The sequence below is a fragment of the Sardina pilchardus genome, chromosome 9 (genome assembly GCF_963854185.1).
Source record: "Sardina pilchardus chromosome 9, fSarPil1.1, whole genome shotgun sequence".
Classification (NCBI taxonomy): domain Eukaryota; kingdom Metazoa; phylum Chordata; class Actinopteri; order Clupeiformes; family Clupeidae; genus Sardina; species Sardina pilchardus.
The window spans coordinates 22,310,386-22,336,085 of NC_085002.1; the positions used below are offsets into that span (position 1 = coordinate 22,310,386).

The 25,700-nt window shown below is 40.9% G+C and overlaps 2 protein-coding genes across 2 annotated transcripts; one reads left to right on the forward strand and one right to left on the reverse strand.

Moving 5' to 3' along the window:
- Positions 1 to 10,857: 10,857 nt before the first annotated feature.
- p3h1 (prolyl 3-hydroxylase 1) lies at positions 10,858 to 20,438 on the reverse strand. Its single transcript, XM_062546360.1, has 15 exons — positions 19,904 to 20,438; positions 18,934 to 19,086; positions 18,458 to 18,647; positions 17,701 to 17,832; positions 17,454 to 17,593; positions 17,140 to 17,229; positions 16,297 to 16,349; positions 15,912 to 16,033; positions 15,635 to 15,798; positions 14,485 to 14,577; positions 14,176 to 14,326; positions 13,202 to 13,319; positions 13,033 to 13,108; positions 12,213 to 12,353; positions 10,858 to 12,042 (listed from the first exon to the last, which is right to left on the reverse strand). The coding sequence occupies exons 1-15, from the start codon at positions 20,366 to 20,368 to the stop codon at positions 11,407 to 11,409; spliced, it is 2,724 nt and encodes a 907-aa protein (XP_062402344.1). The 5' UTR covers positions 20,369 to 20,438; the 3' UTR covers positions 10,858 to 11,406.
- A 1,829-nt stretch (positions 20,439 to 22,267) lies between these two features.
- Positions 22,268 to 25,421, forward strand: c9h1orf50 (chromosome 9 C1orf50 homolog). Its single transcript, XM_062546361.1, has 5 exons — positions 22,268 to 22,450; positions 22,880 to 22,995; positions 23,081 to 23,167; positions 23,426 to 23,557; positions 24,573 to 25,421. The coding sequence occupies exons 1-5, from the start codon at positions 22,402 to 22,404 to the stop codon at positions 24,756 to 24,758; spliced, it is 570 nt and encodes a 189-aa protein (XP_062402345.1). The 5' UTR covers positions 22,268 to 22,401; the 3' UTR covers positions 24,759 to 25,421.
- The last annotated feature ends 279 nt before the right edge of the window (positions 25,422 to 25,700 follow it).

Here is a 25,700-nt window from a genome sequence, read left to right on the forward strand (position 1 = left end):
AGCTGTGGTAACATGACGTGTGGTAGGCCTGACAATCAGTTGGCCCAGGTTCAACTTCCGAGCTCGCCATTGAGAGTCCGTGTTGCTTTAGGATAAAAGCATCTGCTGACTACCAGTCAACTTTAAATCAGTCTAGCTTTGCCCCTGCACCATCTTCAACCGACACATTTGTTGTCACCTTTCCTCATGCCTGCATCTTGCCATATTATTTGTAAAGCCATTCAATTGAATTAAGTTGCATTTTAGTCATTTTTATAGTGCCAGTGATAGTTGACATCCCAGGGAACTGTAATCAAGAGCCCAACGTCTGAACCCTCTAAAAGCAAGCATGGAGCATCATCATTATGATAATCAGCAAACATCTGAGATGAGAGCTCTGACAACCATAGAACACGTTGTCTGTCCTCTACATCACCACTCATTTCCTGTGTAATCCCTATTCCTACCATGACCAAAGTCTACCATCGTTTGTGGGTGTGAAACGCAACAGCAGTAACACACAGGACAGGTCAATGGGGATGGAGCCAGCCCCTCCCCTCACAGGGATTCAGAGGTTCAGGAGTTTGCTCTGTGCAGCTGAGCATTGTAAGCGGGCAGCAGGGGCCATCTGGGCAAGTTCAACACCGGCTAATTAGTCCTCAGACATCCAGGGCTTTTCCCCCCTCCTTTTGAACACAGGAGACTTCATGCGAGTGGGAGAAAATAACATATAGCAAAGATGAAAGGGAGGACTGCGGACGATGGCTGAGGTGACTGCATTTACTTAAGGCCACTAATGTGTGAATTTGGACTTTTCCTCCAGGTGAAAAATAAAACACTTATTCTATTGTATTTAACTATGATCACTGTGGTTGCATTATGTGAGACTTAAATCACCTTAATGTTACCCTCAAATCTTATACCGACATTCTTTATCCTTGGGGTCAATTTGACCCCAGCTAAATAAACCCTCAGATGATTATAAATCATATTGTAACCCAGTTTTCTTTTTTGTGGCAGTTACTTTTAACAAGAGTGTAATAACCACTATCAAAAGCCCTACAAAACAATCCCACCCCCCACACCCCTTTATGAACTGTGGAACCCTGGCTGGCAATATTGCCCATCCTGTGTCAGCGGCCCAAAGGCTTGCTGTTGCATCACCTTTTGACTTAGTTCTGCCAAAATAACTGTTATTATCATGATTACATATACAAATATACTTGTATTTGTAATAATGATAATATCAGTATGTTGTCATACTATTACAATAATAATAATATAATATATATAATGTGTCAAATATTAATTTACCTTATGTTTCATACAGCTGGGTGTCTAACTGACCCCAAGGAACACCAATGTACAACATATTTGTACAGGACATTGAAAACATTATTGTGCAAATGTCATGCTTACTCTGTTTTACCCTTCAAAAAGTCATGAAACATTAAGCAAGAACCATATATTTTATGAGGTTAAACAAGGATAACATGAGGGTTAACAACGACTACGCAACAGGAGTTTGTTTTGATGTGCTTGACACAAATGTTAGCCTAAAGATCATTACCTTATTAGGGAAGGCCATTTCACACTAGCCATTTCACATGAGTACAGAGGGAGATCATGAGATCCCAATCATGCCCAAACCCACTAAACAGGAAACTAGTAAATGAGGTGATGAAGTAAGCAAATCATGGCATGATCAGATTGTCACGGGTTGTCTGTAAGTCTGCTGTACGGTAATGATGTCTGAACACTGATGTGCTACTGGCTGTTATGTAACTGTAGTGTTTGAGCGTGTGATGCACTGGCTCTGGTTTTGGCTCTGAAACTGTGAAAAAAATAAATGGCTCACATCTTTTGAGACAAATGGACAAATTACCAAAAGTTTTTTTCACACATTTTCTATTAAACGATGACCTGTTCACTTACAGTCTGTTCATGTTCTGATGGCTGTAATCTAACTTTACACAAGGTTTTCAGATTGTTTATCTCATGTGTTATGCTGTCTTGATGTGAGAAAAGCTTTTTCCAAAATGGTGTTTATGTTCTATTAAGTTATTACACTGCTTGCAATTCGCCTTTTTGGATTTAAATAGAATATTTGATTATAAAGCCATGAACTTTGGGGATTGTGTACAAATCTTGGGTTTTTAGATTGAGAAGCCTTGTCCTCTGTTGACAAAAGGGCTTCTCAAAGAGGTGGGATACTAATTGAGTCATTTTGTGTATTTGATTTTGTTACCTTTTATTGCCTTACTGTTTACACGTCTCATCCAATGTTGCACTTAGAGTAAAATTAATTTCCTACAAGAAACCCAGATGATCGTTCCAATGGTCACTTTTCCAATCATCACACTTGACGGGATGATCATCACATAAGAATCTGCCCTCTTCCATCTATCATAGGTTCATTGCATGCGACCCAATGACCCCTGAACCTAAAATGTGATTGATTGGCTGCCTTCATCTTGTGCGTTGTTGTCCATGTTCTTTACTCTCTATTCCCCACTGATGAGCTTTGAGTAAGTCAGTGTGCCACTTTTTGGAAGATGGAGGGCTGGGTTCCACCAGCTTTTGCACTCTTTCCCCCAACTCTTTCCAGAGCTAAGCTGAGCTTAACAATCAGCTGACTTGATCAAAGAAACAAAGTCATATCCTATCTAACAAGACTGGAGTGTTCCCAATGCATGGTGCGGACCTCCCAGAGGACCGAGTCCGATGTACGTGTCCGGACATGGGAAAGGACCGACTTTTGTTCCCAGAGTCCTGTGTGTGCCCATTAAAAAGGTTTCTCTAATTGCTTATCCACCCTACTCTCCCACTCCCACAGACAATCCCTCCCTCCATCGCCATTGTAGTGACAGAGGGCGTACTGGCCAATTCTTCGTAGTGGGACAGTGGAATCTTTTTTTTAACTTTTTTCCACCCTGTACTACTTTTGCCTGGAGTGTGTACCTTGCATCCATTTTATTGAATGACAGAGAGCACTCAACGGTAGCGGCCGCTAATGAGACTAAGAGGTGAATGGGGGGGGCCCTCCTTGTTTTGTGTAGTACAGTGCACTTGTCACAGGCCGGATGGGGCGCCCCTCAGAGCCCCTTTCTCCCCCTAAGCGCAAACGCTGGACTTTTAATAGTGCTCCCTGGTAAAGAGCTCCCACCTGGCAGTGGAAAAATAAGGGGTGCTGGGGCATTTGAGAGAGATAACCCCAGCTGGAGAAGGCCTTGCCCTGAGGCAGCACAGCTGAGCTGGACACCGAGAAGATTAGGAGGGGAATGTGTCCGGTTAATCCACCGTTATGCTGTGGCCCTTGTCCAGTCGGTGCACCAAAGGGAGTGCAAGGCCATTCCTCTGGCTCCCGAAAGCAAACACCGATCAGGGCCGGAGGTTTAATGTGCCATCCTAATTTCAGTGTACACCACGGCGGCCTTTCAAGTCCAAAAATCATGCCTTTGTATGCTGCTTGCTCTCTCAAGCATCCCATTCAGCATCTACTGGACAAGATTTCGTATGAGTTTCGAATGATAATCACAATGCTTTTTGCAGGGGCACATTTCCTTTACTGAGCCTCGGGGTCACAATGCCAGTTTTAGAGAAAGGTCTGGTGCGTTCACAAGCACCCTTTAGCTTGGGAGGTGGAAGAATGAGGAGCAGAGTACTCTCCTATCTTTCCATGTGTGTGGAGGTTGTTACTCATCCACGTTCCGATAAAAGATGGGAAGTGTTAATGTGTTGTGTGTAACAGTTGTGAACGATAGCATGAGCATGATAATAATGGCGGGTGAATCCAGTGAGAAGTGTGGATGTCTCGCACTGGCTCTGCTCGGGCCCTTTTTTTTCCCATCTGTTGCTCAGCTCAGTGGCAACGGTCCAGTTTGCTGCCCTGTCATCGCCATGGTAACGCTTAATGACATCTTTATTTGACAGACCCCTCCGACAATGAGGTTTTTCGCGGAAATGTTTTCTCCAGGGCCCACTTAGCACTCAGATTTTTCACATTAAATGGGAATCTGCCTGGAGATGCAAATGGGGTCAGTCCCATAGAAAGCCCTGAATGCGGTGTAAATCAAGCAGCATAGCAGCAGTTACCGCTGACTTCATTATGGAGCAGGCGCATACTGTTGGCATCAAACGGATAAATAAACAAACACTGAGCCATAACGCATTACATAAAATAACTTAAGTGACAAGAAGCTCTAAAAGTGACAGTTTAATGTGCAATTGTGCAACATATATTGTTTATAACCAAGTTAGTTATAAGTTGTAATATTTCTCAGAATACAGTTATTGTTGTTGAAAAACAGCGACAAATTTGTCAGCTATTTGACAATGTGATCAGCCAACTAAAATCGACCATGTTCATCTATCACACTTAATTTGGAAAAAATGAAAAAAAAAAATGAATATACAGGAAAATCCATCATGACCATTCAGTTGACCATCAATTCAAGGAGGCACCAATACAGTGGCATGACATGACATAACCAAAGGTCAACTAAGCTCATCAAAACCAGTGCCCCTTTTCTCACACTCCCAGGGGACCTTTCCCCAGATGTTGGGGGGGGTGGGGGGGGGAGTGATGCCCCTGACCAGGCCTCTTCCTGCCCCTCTATCGTCCAGCCTCCAGCACTGTCCTTCCAGCCCCCCGCTCTGGCTCGGAGCCTTCCCCGGCCCGGCACGAGAGTGATCCCAGTCTTAAGGGGGAATAAGGAGACAGTTCATTGCCGTACCCGCTGAAGTCATCGTCCAGGCATCCATCAAAAAACCCTCACAATGCCGTCCATTGTGTCCATTGACACAAGATTTGTTTTAGACTTGAGGTTATACATTGCCACTGCTCACCAGACCTATGATGCTCTCTTCGCATGGCTTAAAATCGGCTGATAGCACAGACATTGCTCATCACCCCCACAAGAAATGTTTCAATGTTTTCTTGGGGGAGAAAACTAACTTTTAGAAGTATTGGATGGTGGCAGCAATAAATGCAGCAATATGACTCCAGATAATTCCTGGGCGTAACTGTGTTTCTATACTCTTTGAGTCTGTTATAATAACGGTTAGAACGGTGTGAACATTGTTCTCAGCCTAAGAGACTGACTCTGGCATCATGGAAACTTCAGCAAAGTCGATGTCAGGTCTAGTTAGCCTGCTGTTTTATTTTCCTGGCCACCTTTTCAAGTCAAAGAGTTGGAATTCATTTCGTCAGGCCGCGTCCTGCTGTGTCCAGACTAATCCTACCCCAGGAGAGACATGCTGAGTCTGTCTCCTCGGTAACCACTAATGGCTACTACAACCTCTACACTTTCATCTATAACCTTTTTTTAAAAAAAAACCAGGAAGAATGCTCCTTTATTTTGCCCCTGTGACACAAAAAAAATCCAACAAAAGATTTGAGACGTTTTTCTTTTCCCTTGTTTGATGACTCAACAGGTGCTCTTGTGTGTTAGAGTTGAACTTGCACAGTAAGCAAACGTCTTCCAGTTATCCCGAACTAATACCATCTAAATGGCAAGGCGCAGGGGAATTTACTTCTTGAGTTTCTACGCAGCTCTTCAGTTCCCTCTCTTTCAGCCACGTCATTTGTCATATGACTATACCATCATCCCTTGATATTATACAGGTAAAGGTCATTGTACTGACCACTACTTGTCACACCTGTCTGTTTTCTATTTGGCTCTTTTGATGCCAAGCATGACACCACGATTGTTGTATGAGTCCAAATGAGTCACTTCACTAGCATGTCGCATGTCTTCAATGAGCCCATGCTGTTATACCTCGGCCAATTAAAGTTGTCATTTTCAATACTGACAATAATGTCCCATCTATTCATTTATTTTTTTTCTTTGAAATTATTTTTTACAAAATACACAGGACATGTGGATACAAGATAAACTTGTCAAGGCTTTTGTATTGCAACTGTGTGGAGAGGCATTGCTCCGCACTGCACTGTACTGAACTGAATGCATGGCTCAGTACACAAACTTTTTTTTTTTTTTTTCACTTTTTCTCCCTCTCGGAGAACAATACACAGACACATACAGCATACTCTCTGAAGGGACAATGTTTTCTGTGTTCCCCCTCTTTGCCACGATTCAATTCAACCAAAGACCCGTGACGCAAAGCCTGCACACCAAGGAAGTTCTAACCTAAATGTAACAAAAAGTCACTTTTCACTTGAGGGCTTGCAAAAAGACAAAAATAACTTCTGTAATTTCTGCATACCCAATGTTTTTATTATGGTTTGACTTGGTATACATGTGAGACAAAAGAGCTTGACCATAAAACATGCTTTGTTTGGCCCTTGGTCACGCTCATGTCATTGCAACAGTGCTATGCCGCACCCAACAGAATTGTGCCTTCAAAGTGATGTCAGGACAGTCCCTCGATTCAGTACAAACTACTTTGACCTTACATCAAGGATGATTTTTTCCCCCTTTAACACATCAATAAAGTAAAACTACCAATTCAATCCAGTAGTCTTTTGCAAAACTGTGTGGCGTTGTGCATGATGTACATGTGTTTGCTAGCGACTATTATCAAAAATCACTGAATATTACAAGATGGAATCTTTGTATTTTACGATAGTACTGTCAACAATAACAACTGTTGAGATATTTTCCAGCTACTATCATTCAAGTGTACATTTTCATCTATATGTTTACTCCCTGGATATTCATATCCTTGGTGTTTTAGCAAGTAGCTCATCTAGCTGTTCTATAGAGACACAGTATGGATTTCTTACTATTCTCTTCATATAGAAAACTCCACATTATGTGTATAGTATGTTCAGTGTGAATACTGATACAGACATTCACGCATGGAACGTTTTCATGGTAGATCTATTTTGAAGATCAAAATCTGGTTGACAGATCTGGCCCTTTTCAGTGGTATTAACAACATGGATTATCTTCCTTATCTGTCTTAGAATCTGAATAGAAGATAGAATGATGCTTTGAGTCATTTTACGGCATATGACTATATAATTATGTGGCTGTGATGGTTGCTAATCCGAGCGGTATAGCACTGTCCCAGGCCGTCCCTGACATTCTGCTCGTGGCTGTGTCCACCCACATGTGGAGAAGTGGGACACAGGCACAGAGACGGGACTGTTTTCAGTGCCGTCAGAGATGGAGGGATTCAGCTTCATACCCAATGCAGATGCTCTACTTCCCCATGCAAATATAGCTCAGCAATTCAGCAATACTTCATCTGCATTATGGACACGTGAACGCTCGTGTATTTGACAATGGTTTTCCATGGCATTTGCATTATTTCTCAACACTGATGTCATAGTTATTTATGCAAAATGTCTCAAAAATGTTAATGCAATATAAGTTGATTCTTATCCTTGCTTCTGTTAAACTATTGAATATTCAAATGTTGTGAAATCACAAGAACAAATGAAAAGTTTTACAAAAAAAACTTTGTAATCTTATATTTGTAATCCAAATATAATTCTTTTTTTTAAAAAAAAAAAAATTATAAAAAAAATGTTTCATGTACATTAGTAAATGCAGATGTTGACATCAACATTTGTAGATGCGTAAATGCAATGTTATGTTAGAATGTAGATATACCGTAATTTCCTGACTTTTAGCCGCGGCTTATACAGTACATTGGTTTTGCTAAATTTCTTCAGCTATGAGGTTAATACAGGGGGGCAGTTAATATGGTGTTAATATGGCTTTGTTTCTTTTAACTTGCATAAAACACTGTCCTGTGGCTTATACACAATGCGGCTTATATGCAGGAAAATTACTGTAATGTAATTAATTAACCATCATGTCAAACAGATTTCTTTACAATCTAAAGCATTGTTTCAAGCCTGTGTTCTAGACTCTGAACATGTTCATTGCTCCCTCAGAGTAACTTTTAGATGCGTACATTTAGACCCTTGGTTCTCTTTATGTGGCACTGGAGGTGTATGCCCACGTTCCCCAGTTATTCATTACCTGTTCAGGCAGTTTGCTTTTCCTTCCTTTCTTTAAGCCAAGATTTAATGTGTTCCAGGTTGTTAGTGTGAGCATTATATCTGTTTTCAGTTCTGTATGATTATGTAATTCAGTATTCTGGTATCACCAGACCCATTCACCTCATTTAACTTCGTGTGGGAAAAAGAATGAGCTGAGATACAGGCAGGCGGGGCCAGGCCGGGAGGCTTGTCCTGTGACCACAGACCTGTATATTTTTGGATCTCTAGGTGTGCCAACCCATTTTCAAGGGCTTTTACTGAGCAGAGACCGGTAAAGTTTGGCAATGTGGTGGTTATTGTATAACACATAACTGGATGATTTCCATGACAGACATTCAAGGCACTTGGATCCCAACGGCCTCTTAAAATACAATCTATACAGTACCACATATTTGAACCTCTGGGCAATGTAGAGCTTGCCCAAATATGCTTGGCTGTAAATTTATTGGTCTTAATTAAATGCTGACTTTGAGGAATCCAATTACCCAGATTATATAAAATTTTCATCAATGTGCTAAATTCACTAAATTCACAAATGATGGACATCTAGCTTTACATCAGCTGAACTTCTGTCACCTGTAAATCCTGTATAATTTACTGAAGAGTAATTACAATACCGTAATGGCTTGCAGGCTGTGCAGTATAACTTCATTGGTGTGCTAGGCTATTAAAGGAACCACTGCGTTTTTATTTTAATCACTAACTTTTCTTTGTTGCTCACACCACCAATAGATGGCAGTGGTTAGCTGAGATGAACAGTAGATTTATCAAGACTCCTCACTACAGTCATGACAAATAAGTGAAAAAGAAGGACTGCATGATGATTGGCTGCTGTATGAAATAGTCTTGAGCAAACACTGATGGTGTTTATGAATGTTTCCAAGTTAGCCAATGCTTCATAGATTGGCCTATAAAGTAATGTTGGTAAAGTGACAGGTATAGCATCTTAACAATCAGATGCTAATTTAGAGCTGTCACGGGACAGAGCATCATGGTGGGTGACCATTTGCACCTTTTTGTGTATTTTATCTATATCTTAGTCTACAGTGTTTAGATCTGAGTGCTTGAGTAGAAACATCTGTCTTCCACTGATAAAACAGACCAAACAACAATTGGAAATTGGTATTTAATAAAATCTGACAGTTTATACATCCAATGAAGACAGAATCTTCTGAAACCCACTGAGGTTTTATGTGAGACAAGTAATGAACACCACAGCTTTGCTCACAGACTACTACCATCTGGTGGTCTGAAATGGAAGACTAAGACACAGATGGGCTTTTTTCACCAACAGAGCATTGGATCCTTTCTGATTTATTCTCCAGATGTTGAAGTATTCGAAACATTTAGACAACATGAAATCAGTTCCGAACCTCAGAAGTTGGTGGAAGTGGGCATGTCATTCTACAGTTCATGCCCAAAACACCCTCTGTATACCCTTCCGTTCAAAACTTGTGGAGATGTGGGCTGGTTCACTAGATAGCACCAAGGTTTAAAGAATTCTGAACTAAACGAAAATCTGCTGAATCTGGTAAACACATATTTAGTTTTAATGCACTTCAATGTGAAGTTGCCAAAAATTCATCAACTAGATCATATCATGAAAATGTTCAAAGAAATCAATGTATACAAGCGACAGGGCTGACAAAATATTGGATGGCTGTGATCTTCAGGGTCCAAGATCTGGCACTGCATTAAAAACAGCCCCAAAGGAAAATCAATGATCAGAAAACATCCAATAATCATTGTCCATGAGCACAGACTGATGCTTCACCATACTCCAAAATGCTAGCTAAATTCCGACCATGCGAAGAAGAAACTATCGATATAAGGAATGCCGTTGTGTAGCTCTTAAACCACTCATTTAAGAGTTTGGATGGATTCAAAGTAGCAGAATGTTCTGGGGTTAGAGCAATTAAAACAAGAATTTCTTTTTGGAAATCATGGACTCCGCATTCTGTGTGGGAGTGCATTAGTGCCTATGGCATGGGGAGCTGGAAAAGCACAACTACTGCTGAATTATATACAGGTTGTGAGCAACATGCCATATGCCATCCAGACAACGACTTTTCAGAGGACACCTTGAATATTTCAAAGTCAAACTGCATTCAGGTCATATTTCAACATGGCTCCATAGCAGAAGAGTCCAGTGCTAAAATGGCTGGCTGATACCATTTTCCCTTTTCAACAATGGGAATGGTGTCTTTGCTCTGTTTACAAATAAATTTTACACATTTCAAAAAATACTTTCTCAAAACAGGTATTTATGTACATGTGGTGTAGAAAGATGGGTGAGATTTTTATTATCATTATTCAGATAAGCCTTTTGTGCACACTGGCTCTCCATAGACATCAGTGTAGGCATGTCCATTAACATGCAAACATCCCACACAGTCTTATAATGGCAGTTACCTCCTACAGGATGATTGGAATATGTTTTGTTACAAGCTTGTCAAATTCCAGCTGCTCTCTATAACATTTTAAGACCTATAAAAAGGTGAAAAATGGTCATTTAAAGTGTATAATCAAAATACAAAATGGAAATGGTGGCTAAATAGGTTGGAACAATAACCATTTGCATGTTTTTCCTAAGTCCTTGTTTAGGGTGGGCCTGGGTTTTGTTAGCAAACAGGAAATGTTTAAATTACATGACAGGAAAGTTGTCAAGGCAAGGCAGGGAGTGCAACCAGCTGTTGGTCAGTAATGATTTGGGTGTATCCAGAAAAGTACTTCCCTAGTCGTCATCACTCCACTTTGCCCCCTAGTGTACATTGAGAGTGAGACACTGAGACAGAACTGTTTTCCTGAGTGCTTGTAGACAACTGAATCTGCACAGCTTTTGTAGTAGTAGTGCACTGCAATGTGCATAATGTGAAGAATGAAAAAAAATACATAAAAACTTCTTTAAAAATCATTTATGTTTTGTACAAACAAAAGTAAGAACATCAGGTAGATCACATACATCTACATAAGGCACACAGGAATCTCTGTACAGATCAATACTTGGGGGCATTTTCCTGAGGCAAAACAGTCCAAGAAGCACAGCAGCTAAAGGACATATTGTGGGCAGGCAAAGGCAAAGGATGATTGAAAACATTTTATCTTTACAATAATATGGGCTGTGTAGACTGCGTACCCTACTTTGTGTTAAAAAAGACCTTTCACAGTGATAAATAAAGATGGAACCATACATATTTCTGCCAAATAAATTAAGGCAAGCAAATATTCAGGAGTTCGGACATGTTTCATGACGCAATACACATTTAGGGGACAATTTTTGCTCAGTGCTGCAAACATTTCTCCAGTGGTGGATGCTTCTTTATTGCATCTTTCAAATATTCAGACATTTCAGAAAATATTGACCTAATCATACTGCACCCATCACATTTACATAAATGAAATGAACAAAATACAAAAAACAAAACGTACAAAAAAAAAGTGATTCAAAATCACAACTCTACCTTATGTGCTTGGGAATCTGTGGTCTTCTCCTGGGCTTTCTTTGAATCAGGTGCTTTTTTCGCTGCCTTCTTCGTGGGTGTACTCTCTTTTTTGTCCACCTGTTTGGGTTTTGTTTTGTCTGCTTGTTTAGGTTTTGTTTTGTTCACCTGTTTGGGCTTTGATTTGTCCGCTTGTTTGGGCTTTGATTTGTCTGCTTGTTTGGGCTTTGATTTGTCCGCCTGCTTCGGTTTCGTTTTGTCTGCTTGTTTCGTTTGTGTCTTGTCTGTCTGCTTTGGTTTTGTTTTCACAGCTGCCTTTGGCTTGGGCTTTTCATCGGTTTTGGAATCTGTGCTGGCTTTTGCTGTCTCACCTGTGCTTTTAATCTCAGGAACGGCATCATTTTGAGCAGAAACTGACGGCTCTGGCTTGTCTGTCTGTTTTTCAGTCTGCTGCGCCACTTGAGCAGCGATTGGCTCCTCTTCCTTTGACACCTGGGCCACCTCTGAGCCATCAGGCTGTGCTGCAGGTCTGGAGTCAGCAGCTTGTGTCGGTGTGTCTGCGCTCTTGTCCTCCGCTGTGCCTTGGAACTCGGCATTCACAGGAGAGGAGAGCATGTTCAGAAGCTCCTGCGCTTGGATCCGCTCCTAGGGAGGCAATCCATCATCGACCACAATGAAATATATAAAAAAAGGAGAAAAGCTAATGGTATAAGGAATAACTAAGGAGGATGAAACAGCGTAACTAATCATGTAAAATACCACAGTTCATCATGGCATGGGTTAGTCAATAAACCCAATTTAATGAATGGAGTTACCTTTTCTTCATGGCGAGGGTCCAGAGTGAACCATAGAGCAACCGCACATCTCTGGCCTTTGGTGACAGCGTTCACCCCATGTGGATTCTCCTTTCCTGCCCCAAAGCCCACAACGCGACCACACGCGGGTCTCACAGTGGCCTGCAAACAGAAGGAAGTCCCCAAGTTGGAGATCACAAACACATCAGAAGCAGGACAGCAAACTTTAACCTCAAGTAGATTTTTGACACTTTCATATCTTTTCGCCTCAGGAGCTCAAAAACACTGGAATAGTGTAGATGAGAGGCGCAAATGTAACAAAAGTGTTCCGGAATCAAAGGGAAATGGAATAGTGTCGATGTTGCATTAGGTGCTGTGTCCACCAAACGCGTTTTTTACAGCCAGAGCGCCCACAACCTCCTCCTCTCGGCGCTTCGATAAGTGTTTATTGTTGCTAAGTTACCAAAACCAGAGACGGTTTATGACGAGAAGTGCCATTGACGAGCCCGGCGCTGTTCTAAAAGTTGAACAGATTTCAAAAAAAAAAAAAAGGTCGGCGCCGACAGTTTTTTTCCGCCGAGGGCGCTCAGCACTGTGAGCGCTGAGCTACATAGACTTTACATTGAAAGTTGTCGCCGTCGGCGCAAAAAACGCGTTTGGTGGACACAGCACCTTAATCACTAAAATGTTTAAATTTAAGAGACAACACCTTGTGAGAGGAACTCCTGTTTAGCTCTTTACCTCTTGTGACATTCATACCACCACAACTCCCAAGTACAAGAAAGATTACTGTGCTTCTTTAGCTTCCTGTTAACTGCCTGGGAGTCTGGAAGTTACTTACAGTGACAGTTTTTCCATCTATCTCCGTGAAGATAAAATCGCCTCCCTCAAAGTCATCGTTCAGATAGAGGATAGCGCTGAAAGACAGTATTACTGCACATGAATACCAAACAGTGAGGAGAGAGTGAGTGGTGCAGACTGACTCTGAAAGAGGTGTAGTCCTGTGGTACCTGTAGTCTCTGTGTGTGTAGGCTGGAGGCTCTTTGACACACTCGTTCAACTCTGAGATCAGAAGGCAGTTGTCTGCATGCACGGCGTGGCTCAAGTCATTGCGGTCCTCCTGTTTCTCTGTTTCAGGGTAAAACACAGGGAATTAAGACATCCACTGAGGCTATGAAACAAAATCTCCATCAGCATCCACCATCCACATATACTGTTAATGAGATCAACTCCACAAATATGTAATAAGCAGACTAGGTAACACTTTATTTAGGTACAGTGGTACAATCTGTGTAGCAACATAGCATTGTACTTGCATTATGTATTTGTGGATACCTACATATAGTTACATAATAATACAGAGTGCTTTTACAAAACTTTGCCAATTTGCTTAAATCTTTCGTTAGATGCAAAGGGCTGACCTGAGACCTCCTGGATGGGGTAATTCTGGTCATGATAGATTTAATATACAAACCATTCTTAGCTCCAGTCAAGGCCTCACTGTCCTCAGTGTACATGTAACAGCTGCACTGCTACACCTTTGTTACTCTTTGATACAGTGGTATAAACCTGTTAAGAGGACCAGTTAATTACTTGCATATTAAATCGATCATGACCAGATTTACCCCATCCAGGAAGTCTCAGGTTCTGTAAAAGTTTTGTAAAAGCACTCAGTATTACAATGTAACAACTAGGTACCCACAAATACATAATGCTAGTACGTGCTAGTAGCCTACATGTTGTTACACAGGTTGTACCACTGTACCTAATTAAGTAGGTACACTGTAACAGCGACACATTAAAACAAAGTGTTACCGCAGACTATAATATGATAACATGTAATAATTCATACCATGTAATAATATTTAATCATTATGGTTTGAAGACAAACCGCTAATCTCTGAGGTCTACCAAGATGACAAGAGGTGATATTGATTTCAGTCGTCAGTTCCACAGTCTGCCAGTAGAGGGCGATCACACTCACCCTCAATAGCAGTGCGGCACACCAGGTGGGAGTAGGAGAAGTACAGTGCGGTCGGCAGGTGGAAGTAAGACTCCAAGATCTTGCGGACTTTTTCGCTGAGGTCAAAAAAGAGACGAGCGCTCTTCAGAGGAACCGTGCCGTCCTGGCCAAGCTGAAATATGAAGATTTGTTTTTCAAGCCCATTAGCTTTGAGAATGTTCGGTCCTGTTTTTATAATGTTTTTGAAATGCTTCAAAAAGAGGCATTCCCTCTGAAAGCTTGTGGTGCAGACTGTTGTTCAATCTTTGAGGTTAGTTGTAAAGCAGTTACCTGGAGTGCCTTGAGCACAGTAACTCCTTGGAACATCTCACTGGGGGAGTGTGGTGAGGTTTTGCCATAGCCGTCCCCGACCTTAGCTGCAGCCTGTCAAATATGTGATTGATGTTAGAGTCTGCAGGGATTTTTGTGTGAAAACAAAGAGGGACGTTTATTTCTAATCAGAGTTCTCTGTCAAGAGACAGGTTTTTAATTTTACACACTTAACCCTATGCATGCAACTAAACCACTTGTCTTGCCAACAGATTTGTTATGTGTGTCACATTAACTGTTAACACTTGAGCTGTTTTGTTTTTATGTGGTTTGTTAGCATTTTAGGCTGCGAATGCTGTGCATTGCAAGAGATTGTTGGAACTTGTAGATGCACGTAAACAAATGCCTATATAGGTAAACAGATAATAAAGTGATGAGCATGCAGTTTTACAAAACAAGTTCCAAGTAATACGAATGTGTGTAACCTGTTAGTGTAATGTAGTGTTCTTAGGCAGATTCTGTCATCACGTAAGAGACAGGTACTTAGTGACCTTTTCCGTAACCTGACCCTCCACATTCACCTCGATTACGGAGTGCAGTCGGGGTGGAAATCACCCTCACAGCTAAATTGAGTTCTCTTGATTGGTGCGTAGGTACAATACCGCACTCCAGGCTCTGACTGAACCATGGATTTGGGGGCGAGGAAAGTCACCCTTTTGACCAGAACAGATCATTTAATCATCCAAATGATTTCTAAACGGGTATATTAAGTTGAAATACTGTAGTTGCCAAGGGCCCCTTTAACAGTAATTGGTTTCGGATGGCCCTAAATATTGTGGACCCTCCAACTGAAGGCGCAAACACAGTGCAGGTGCCAAGGGAGAGGGCGTACTAACTAGTTTTGGAAAGGGCCAGAGACTCTCCAAGCCTTGGCAGTTCTGAGTGTGTCAGGAGGAGTCTGGGTGCCTCTCATTTGGGCTTTTATACTCCCTCCCTTCCTTCCTTGATCCTCGTCCTCACTGATCTAGATAAAGAATGATGGGGCAGCAACAATGGGATAGTCTACTCTCTATTCAGTGTTAGTTATAGATCAGTGGGAACGCCCCTCGAGCATCGAGGAGAGATGTTGAGAGGCACCCCCAGTGTCTGTCGTGTTGCCGTGCTGACTCACGTTGGACAGGCGGTGCAGCTCACGGCACTCATCGTCGGTGGTGACGCCATCCAACAGCACTCGATCGGTGCCATTCATCATGGTCGGCGTCATGGTCACCTTGACCGAGTCAAAAAGCACAGACTCCGCAGGAGGTGCCACAGGCTGACTGTCTGCTTGAGGAACTATTTGAAGTAACACAACCCAAAAAAAGTCAATGCATTGCAGAAATCAGCTAAATTCACACTGTAAAGGTGAAGACATTTAGTTCTTTCTGGGTTACAGAGGAAATTCTCACCATCGGTCATGATCATGGGTAGGTCTGGTGAGTCCTTGTTCTTCTCCACTACAAGGGTCTCAATCTCCTTCATTAGGTTTCCGATCTCCTCTGTGATACGGGCAGCTGTCTCACGGTCAGCCCTGGCACGTGCAAGCAAGGAGACACACTGACTGTTGTATACTTTAAACTGTGCATGTGTCTTCAAATATTAGCCTTTTGGAAAGAAGCTGTCATGCAGCAAACTACAACTAAAACAACACTTAAACATTAAACATGAGTATTATGTTTATAGTTATATGTCTGTTATGATGACTGCTTATAGTTCTCATCCAGGAGCATAAGTGTATAATAAGAACTCAGGATGAATTGTGTAAATGAAGGTTGTGATAGTTTAGGTTCATACTTCTGCTTCTCCCTCAATTTCAATGGCATGATATCAGCTGGTGTCCAGGGGTCCTGAAACATAAAGTGTCACTGTTAAGCGAAGGTCAAGGTAAATGGAACATCACACCTGTTTTTAAAACCCTGTTTTAAAAACAGGGAGTGTACCGTCACACCGGTGTGACAGGAATGTTGGAAAATTAACATTCTAAAGAATATCTGGGTTCATTGAATTCTACATAGAATTTTAGAACCTTGAATTGTTGCGGAATGGAATCTTGTGTTAGAATGTTCAAAACCCACCCTTGGTTAAACCAAAGATCCTTAACCTTTAAAAGGGTGGGTTTTGAGCATTCTAACACAAGATTCTATTCCGCAACAATTCAACGTTCTAAAATTCTATGTAGAATTCAATGAACCCAGGTATTCTTTAGAATGTTAATTTTCCAACATTCCAAACACACCGGTGTGACGGTACACTCTTAAGGGTTAATTATTGACAAGATAGAGCAACGTAATGCATCTCTATGGAAGCAAAATTCGAACAGTTCCGGTCTGCTTAAAGAGGCGTGTCGCAAAGACGTCATAGTGGGATATCGATCTCTGTCAGATTGGCAAGCAGTTCAGTTCGAATGTTAACAGGTCTGCTTAAAGGGGGATTTAGCCCCCCTCCCCTTTGCGAAGACAGAACGCGGAAATGATCGAACGTTTGCGCCTCTCGCTCCGCTTTAACCCTCTCTGGTTAAACCAGAGCCAGATGTATCTATATGGCTCTGGGTTAAACAATCCAAAGCAAGTGGAACGTCACACCACCACAAGAATCACACAATTAACTGCTCAGACACATCTAGTTTGCTTCACTCACTGGGTCCACAAAAGTCACTCCAAATATTTCATAGCCAAAGTACAGCAGCTCCTTTTCCAGCAAAGTCTTCTTGATGTACTGTTTGATCACCTGAAAGATTAATGACATGAAGTTAGCCCCGTGAAATGTTCTGCCAGTTTGTTTCAATGTTTTAGTCCTAATATGAACACAACTCTTGAACTGAAGGTATGAATTCTCTCGTGGTAAAACAAAAGCACTTGATTGTGAAACAATATGCAAATATGTTGTCAAATCATCATACAAATCCAGCACAGAGCAGTTAGTGGAACTGTCCAACAGTGCAGAAGTAGTACCTCTCGTTCATGTATAACCGTAGCATTTTCCTCTCCGACAATCACAGTATAATATGCCAGATTCTGCTTCATAACATCATCCTCAGGATGAAATAGGAGGTAGGTTTTAGCACACTCAACAGCCTTCTCATATTTTTCACCTGGAATACAGTCAACAGAGGCAGTGAACCACTATGTCATATTTGTTCAGAGGTTTGGTAATACTGTGAAAAAAACGGAGAAGAATCCATAACAAACTCAGACATACTGTTGAAGTAGGTGAACTGAAGGTAGTTAAAGAGTGATGGCAGGAAGTCATCAAACGGCTTGTCTTTTCCAGAAATGGTAGCCTGCTCCAGTACACAGTTCTGTTTGCAGTTCAGAACTTGCAGGAAGTGATCTGAAGATGGACAGATAAAACAGTCCATTAGTAAAACTGGATGGATGGATGGATGGATAAATTAATAGATAGATACTTTTTATCCCAGGGGAAATTAAGGCATATAGCTCATATGACGCAAACAGAACAACAAATTCACTCACAACACTATGAGGATGACAACACACTTGTGTCTATCAACCAGATTCAAATTCCAAGCAGGGGACTGAAACTCTGATGCACAAGTGTAGGAAATGCAATGAGATGTTATGGTAATATGGTAATAGTATGTGTCCATGGAGGTAGTGCAAAATGTAAACAGTGCAAAGTGATTACCGGTGCAAGAGTAAACTATGAAATTAACAACACAAATAGTTCATATTTATGTAGTAAACAAACACCCAAAACCAAACGTACTGGCAAATGTAGCCAGTAGGAATTAGCTTAGGTCAAACAGAGCAAGTGCTTAGTAATTTACCATCTGGAAACGCTTTAAATGTACTTGAAGGAGAAAATTTGCCATTTTTAATTAGTCCTTTTAATAGGATGCTGGATTGAGGTATATGTCCATCCTTATAACATTAACAAAAAGTGGATGCTATAATAAAGGATGGGGATCCCATCAGAAGGAATTCCATGAACTTGCCTGTCATCGCTTGGAAAAGGTCTGCTTTGTACTCCATATAGTTGTAGCCATCATAGTCATACGATCCCTCACAGAGAGCACGACACTCCTCATAGGCAGGGAAGAACTCCTCCACAGCCTTTTCCAAGTGTGAAACGGCTCCCTCAAAGTTGTCTGAACTGTACAGCCTCTTCCCTTCGAGGAAGGCAGCCTAATGGTAAACAAGCAACCAAGCGTGACAATGTTTATAATGTAGACACTGATGAATTTTGAATGTTGAATGCACAGGTCCATTTCAATCGAGTAATTTATCATTAATTGTAATTATCTCCTTTGTGTGAGCATCCTTTATATCATTTATAGTTGCTAAACTGATGAAACAATCACATTGCACAAGTTATGATGTTATAAGTTACATTTAATCATATAGTCACACTTAAGGGAAGGTAACATTTCATTTTTTTTTTTTTATCAAACAGACACTTTCACTAACTAACCATGTGTGGTGGAGCCTCCAGATCTTTGAAGTCACTCTGCTGAACTCCTGCCATCAACTTGTAGTAATCCAGGTTCTGCTTCATCTCCATATGGTCAGGGTTGGCCAGAAAGAATGTGTGGGCTGCTGACACTGCTCGGTCAAGCTTTTTGATCTGCAGAGTAACAATTCATTGATGAACATAACTGCTGTTCCAAGGTTGAGAACTTCTGTTGTTACTTTTCCCCCGATATGTTTTCAACATTCCTAGGTAGGCTATATTTCCATGAGCTACAAAAGGAACAGATTGGGCCTCATCAGGGATATTAATTTAGAATAACAAAAATAATTTGTATAATAAATGAGCTACGCCTCCTGAGGTGATTGACAGATTGGTGTGCTTTTTTGAAGATAAAATGGCTAAAACCATGTCTCTTCTAATAACAGTGCTGTGGAGAAAGCTCATTCAATAAGCCATAATATCCTGGAAAAACATATGACAACCAAAGACGAGTCTTCTCAATAGAATGCTTTTCACAATGGAGGAGCCAATCCATTCATTCTCTCCACAGTAGCCTAAACTCTCGAAAAATCGGTAGGCTACGCGCTCTATGCCTGCGCGCTCTATGCCTGCGCTTAAGCAGACTCCACCTTAAAGACGTGGCACTGGAACAGCTTCTGGGGGTTGGGAACTAACAACAAATGGATGAGCCTTGGGGCAATTTAGCCTACTGAATAAGATTTGTATAGCCTCTGGGCAGAACATTTGTACAGGTTTGAGCAAAAGCATGGACAAAAATCAGTTAACAAAACTTAGTCAGATTAAATGATAGGCCTACACTAAACTCACAACACACGAATGCCAGTTCTGGGGCTCAAAGTAGCCTAAAACACATCCATGTCATAAAATATGCATTTGACCCACATTATTCAATCCAGGAAACACCATGTCAACTCGTCTCATTTAGCTCTAAATCATTTCGTTTCTTTACCTTGAAATAAGCGACTTGTAGGTAATTGTAAGGGGTCCTCTTCCGAAATTCAAGCTCCGTTTCAGCGCTAACATCGTGAAGAGTGTACGGTCCCAACTTCTCATTTTCACAGGAACTTATGCAGTCGGCCCTTTTTAATATTGACTGAAAGAAGCCAAGGTCTTCAATGGACCCAGCTCCAGGTATGGCAGGCCCTATGCCTGGAATACCTTCCAGAAAGGCTGTCCGGTTAGCGCATGCAAGTCTGCACTGAGCCTTGATTTTCCTGACTATAGCCTTATTCTTCAAAGCTCGCTCCATGTTCAGGATGACTGTCATCCAGTCCCCTTTGTAGTACGCTTCCACTGCGGTATCAAACAGAAGGTCGTAGGGCTCCGGGATGGTGCTGCCATTGGTTTGTGCATCTGACAAACTATTGTTTAGAGATAATATTGTGAGGAGCACAGATACAATCCTGAAAGACATCTTGAATCACTGGGCCTCTGCAGCGCCAGAGCTGACGTCCAACACGAGAGGGAGTCGGAGCGTAGAGGAACTTTTCACACAGCTTTGGTGAGGGTGGAGCTAGGAAAGGACCGCAAAGTGGTCCCAAGTCTTGACTCCTTGGCCTATGAAAATGGAAGTAGACACTGTTAAAATAGATAATAATGACTATTGTTTCTTATTTGCATTACATTCCAATCCTGTGAAAGAGCCTAGGCTAAGCCATATTGTAGGCTGTAAAACCTACAGTAGGTTATATTGTTAAAAAAAGAAGATTCATTTTTATACTTTCTTTGCATTATAATATGTTGGGTTTTGACATTATGTATGTGTGTGAACAACGGTAATCTTCATTGACCTTCCAGTGATTGGAGCTCCCCAGTTAGGCTGAGTTGTTAATGTTTGCTCAACAGCCAATCAAATGATATCCTTTCCTTACAGTTCTTCTGACCCAATGTGTGTTGACTGGCTGGTTCAGGGTTTGGTCTGAGTTATGTCTCCCAGAGTGAGGACTGGATACGAAGACCAGAGTAAAAGAGGCTAGTTTTTTGCTCAAATACATTTGGTCAAGTCACACATTCTTATGGACTGGTGAGACAAAACTTAAGCTTTTTGGCAAGTGTTTAAAGATGGAAAAGAGAGGAAAATGTGCTCAAGAAAATAACGGTATATTTTGAAATGTGTGGAGGCTGTGTTGTGTTTTGGAGCTACATTGCTGTGTCTGGCCCATGGTGGCTTGAATATGTGCAGGGCACAATAAATCCTATACAAAAAGACACCCTAAAGTGGCTAAACATACAGCCCCAGTCTGTGTAAGGTTTACAGTGTAAAGTGTAACAAAGCTCAGTTTCAGTTAGCCAAGGGTCCTCCAACAGGATAATGATCCAAAACACACAGCTTAAACCACCCGATAATGGTTGAGGAACAAACAGTGGACTATTCAGTGGCCTATGAGCCTATTATATAATATACAGTATTATTATACTATTAATAATCCTAACATCTGTGGAAAGAGATGAAACATGCAATCCTCTCTGCAATGCAGTTTCTTGTCCTTTAAGTGAATTCCCTATGAACGGCAAATAATTCCTCCTAAACTGAGGTTTTGATACTCTGCAAGATGCATTTTTGACATAATGACATATGAAGTTGTGCATGTTTGTAGGGGAACTGCCCCGTTCAGTGAAATATCTGTACAGTATGCCTGAGGCCTTGTAAAGTATGATGTAACCTATGACACACACACACACACACACACACACACACACACACAGGCGTACACAAGGATAGTGTATATAGGCTCTACAATTGTGTTTCTCTGATGAATTGTCTGGGTTTCACCTCCTGAATGTTGAAAAGAAGTGGTATCTGCAGAGGTATCAAAACAACTTTGTTTTATTACTCTTTGGTCAGGCCTAGGCCTGCATAGCTCCACTACCTTCCTCAAAGCCTATATTTTCTAAATACTTTCCTCAGTCTGAAAAGTCCATGGCGTTCCTTATGTTTAGCCCACATATGCTACAGACTATAACATGTGAAAAAAAATAGCATTTCACAACGTTCAACAATTTCATAACATGTTATGAGTATTTATACTCAAATTCCTTATGCAAGCTATTTAGAGGTACCATGTGAAAGCCTGTTGTAATGGTTAACTGTATGTTGGCACTAGGCAAATGTATTCATCATTTTTTTTAGAAAGATTATTATCTAAGCGCAATAATCAATTATATATTTGTAAAATATCAAGCATTCTAGTCGTTAAAAAAATATATGCTCATTCATGGAAACATTTTGTGCAGGCAATAATGTGGCATACCAATTAAAGAGAGTCGTCAGGACCCCGAAACGCCCACAATGTGACTGGTTACTTGCAGTGTTACAAAATCCTAGGATCAACCGGGAGCGACAAAGTTGCGTCTTCTCCACTTGTAGCAGATATCAGCAATATTGTCAGTCGGGAGTGGTCAACAAATTCACTCATTCGGCACGGGCAAGAGTTTAATTGAATTAACATGGATAGAACAGTCAGCCTTCCAGGTCAACCGGACAAGAGGACAGTGGGTAAGATAGATAGCCTACGTTTAGAACACATGTTATGTTATTACCATAGGGTATTGAAGATTTATTTGTACAAATGCACGTGTTGTCAGCTCATTGTAGGCCCAAGCCACTACTTAACTTGACTAATGCTTGACTCCCAAGTTTAAGATAACTCGTCGATTAGGCCTATTTGACTTGAAACGTGACAACCGGTCATAGCAGGTTTAAGTGTCTCTGGTGTAAGTTACACTAGTTAAAATGGTGCATGAGACGTTTATCAGAAGCCAGCAGGTTGCAGGCTATCCATGTCTAATTGCTGGAAGTTAAACCCATAAGTAGCCTTCTCTCATACAAAACCTCAAAAAAGTAGTCTATGACTGCGTAGTAGATGGCCCAAATCAGAAAACGACTATGTCAAAAGTTACTCACTAGCCTACTTTCTTTTCTCAGTAACGCTGGTGGAGTCAAGTAGCAAACCGAGTGGGCTGGAACTGGTCAGCTCCTACCAGACGAACAGGATCGGTGATCCCATGGATTTAGTGTCCCTGGCAATGCAAGTACAAAAGGTAGGCCTAAACTAGTGACTTTTCTATTGTTGGTCTGTTATTGTATTAAACCTTTAATTAACTCTCCGGTTATTTGGGTTTCTAGTCAGACGAATTCGTACGAGCCAATGCCTGTAACAAGTTGACCGTCATTGCAGACCAAATCCGGTACCTACAGGAGCAAGCTCGTAAGGTAAACCAAGTCACATGTCAAGCCAACTATTCATTGATCATATATGGTTTTGTCTAACAGTTTAATTAATGAGTGGACGCTTTACTTTCTGTAAAGATAGTAGAGAGAACAGTCATCAGATCAAGCCTGTTATGCCATCTGCGTGATATTGCCTACATTAGATCTAATAAGCCATCAAAAAAATTAACATAGGCTATATCCTTTAGACTACTGTACATGACACTGTGCAGTTGTTATAGACACCTCTTTTTTGAGCAGGTTTTAGAGGATGCCAAGAAACATGCTGATCTCCACCATGCTGCCTGTAATGTGGTGAAGAAACCTGGGAGCATGTACTACCTTTACCTGCGTGAATCTGGACAGCGTTACTTCTCCATAGTATCTCCTCAGGTAGTCATCAAAAGTGTTTTAATATTCCATGTGTGTGTGTGTGGGGGGGGGGGGGTACACACATCAGTTCGTTTTACTAAATACAGTGAACACAATAGGACAAAACAAAACATTAACTTATGCAAGTGTGACATTTTACCTTACACTGACAGACTATGACAACATTTGGGAAATATTCTTGAAAGATTGTAGTCTTTTGAGTAAAGCTTTAATGAGGGGCTTTAGTTAAAGTAATACAAACAATCTTTCAAGAATCTTTCCCAAATCTTGTCAGAGTCAGTCAGTGTAAGGTATAGGCTTTAGTTACGAGTTTGTTCCAGAACTCTAAGTACCGTAACTGAAGAGAGCCTGAATGAAGCTTGCCCCCTATCCCTTTGTTTGATATTCCACAACTGATAACTGGTAGTAGCACAAGTGTATTTGTTACATGACCCATACACATTCAAAAATAATTTGAAGACTATATGAAAACGATTTCCCTACAAGATATACCTCAAATGTGGCTGTTTTTGTGCAGTGTCACTTTGACACACATTGATTATTGTGATTACAGAACTTAATGCATATCTGACAACATTGTCCACTTTGCACTGTATACATAAACAAACCAAATAACACTGGTGATATAATTTGGGCAAGTGTTGTTATGCAATATGGTCGTATGTTAAGGCAGCATGTTCTCTAGTTCGAAGTCTACACGTGCCTTTGGGAAAATAACAAAGCCGGTTTAAAGTGGTATCAACCAGTGATGCTATCATACACTGTCGTCACAGAGTGTTTAAAGAAACATCTGCTTCAAGCCATTACACTCATTTTGAAGAGATGTCACACTTTTCTGGCTAAGTAATTGAGAATCAGTTTCAAATGGATGGGACTAACAAGCATATGGTCTACACTCTGTAGGCTTTAGCTTTATAATCAATTGTTTTGACATGAGAGTATAAATATGAGCTAACACCACACACAGTTTATTGTACCATGATGTTAAGCTGTGCTCATTTTTATAATTCTTCAGGAGTGGGGATCCAGTTGTCCACATAAGTTCCTTGGCGCCTACAAACTAGGGTATGATATGTCCTGGACTCCAATAGATGATGTGGAAAAGAAGGATGCAGAGACGGCCATCTTTGATAAACTACTGAACCAACAGGCTGCACTACCTCCCTGCACAGAGCCCAACTTTGAAGGCATTTCCAAATGAGTTTTGAAGACTTTATGCCCCCAATAGTCTTAAAACAATGGACCTAAAAGTGATGGTTGTATGTTGAATAACAGACATAACCTCTGCTTTAACTTGTGGCTTGCAGAAATGGGATTTTGCATTCTCACCATGAAACCTGACAGATTTCGCTTGACTTGACGCTTTCAGCAAGAACACATTTCACTTGAACAGTACAATCACTTTCAGTTTCAGACAAAATGCATATTACAGAGGTTAAAAGTAAAGCATTACTTAATGCAAAAAGTACCATAACAATCTTATCAACTTGTATTTTATAGACACAGTGTTTCTTGTTGATACTGTTTTAATGCTGTTTTATTATTTTAAGGCACATACAAAAGTGTAATCTATGTTCCTAGGCATTCTATAATTCTATCTCATCTTGCCTGAACCATGAATGAGTAAACAAATGTTTATATACACATAACTAGAGAAATTTACTCTTCTCTGTGCCCAAAGTGTTTGTCATGCATATGGTTTTTTACTACATGAAAGGTAGACCATGTAGCCTGGTTAACCACAGACCAAATTATTTTTTATTTATTTCCATGGGGCTCTCAGTAAATTGGATCATTAAACTCTTACTGAATTCTGTCTGAAGTAAAACCTCTTTCTTGTCAATGAAGGCTTTACGTGCATTCTGTTCTTTTAAAAAAAATATACTGTCCAGGTCATTCAATACTGATGCAACTACTGGCAGCGATTGGTTGATGACACTAATGCTTCAGTAGCGTTTTTTTGTTTGTCACTGTATACAGCTCGCCCCATAGACTGTTGTGATTGACCACACAATTTTCAACAAAGTCTGTTTGAATGGGAGCTGGGCCAGGCTGATATGCTAAAGCTAGAAAATCCAACACACTTTTCACAATTCAGCTAAATTCTTTCTATGTTGATCTAGCTGTCCAACTACTGTGCACT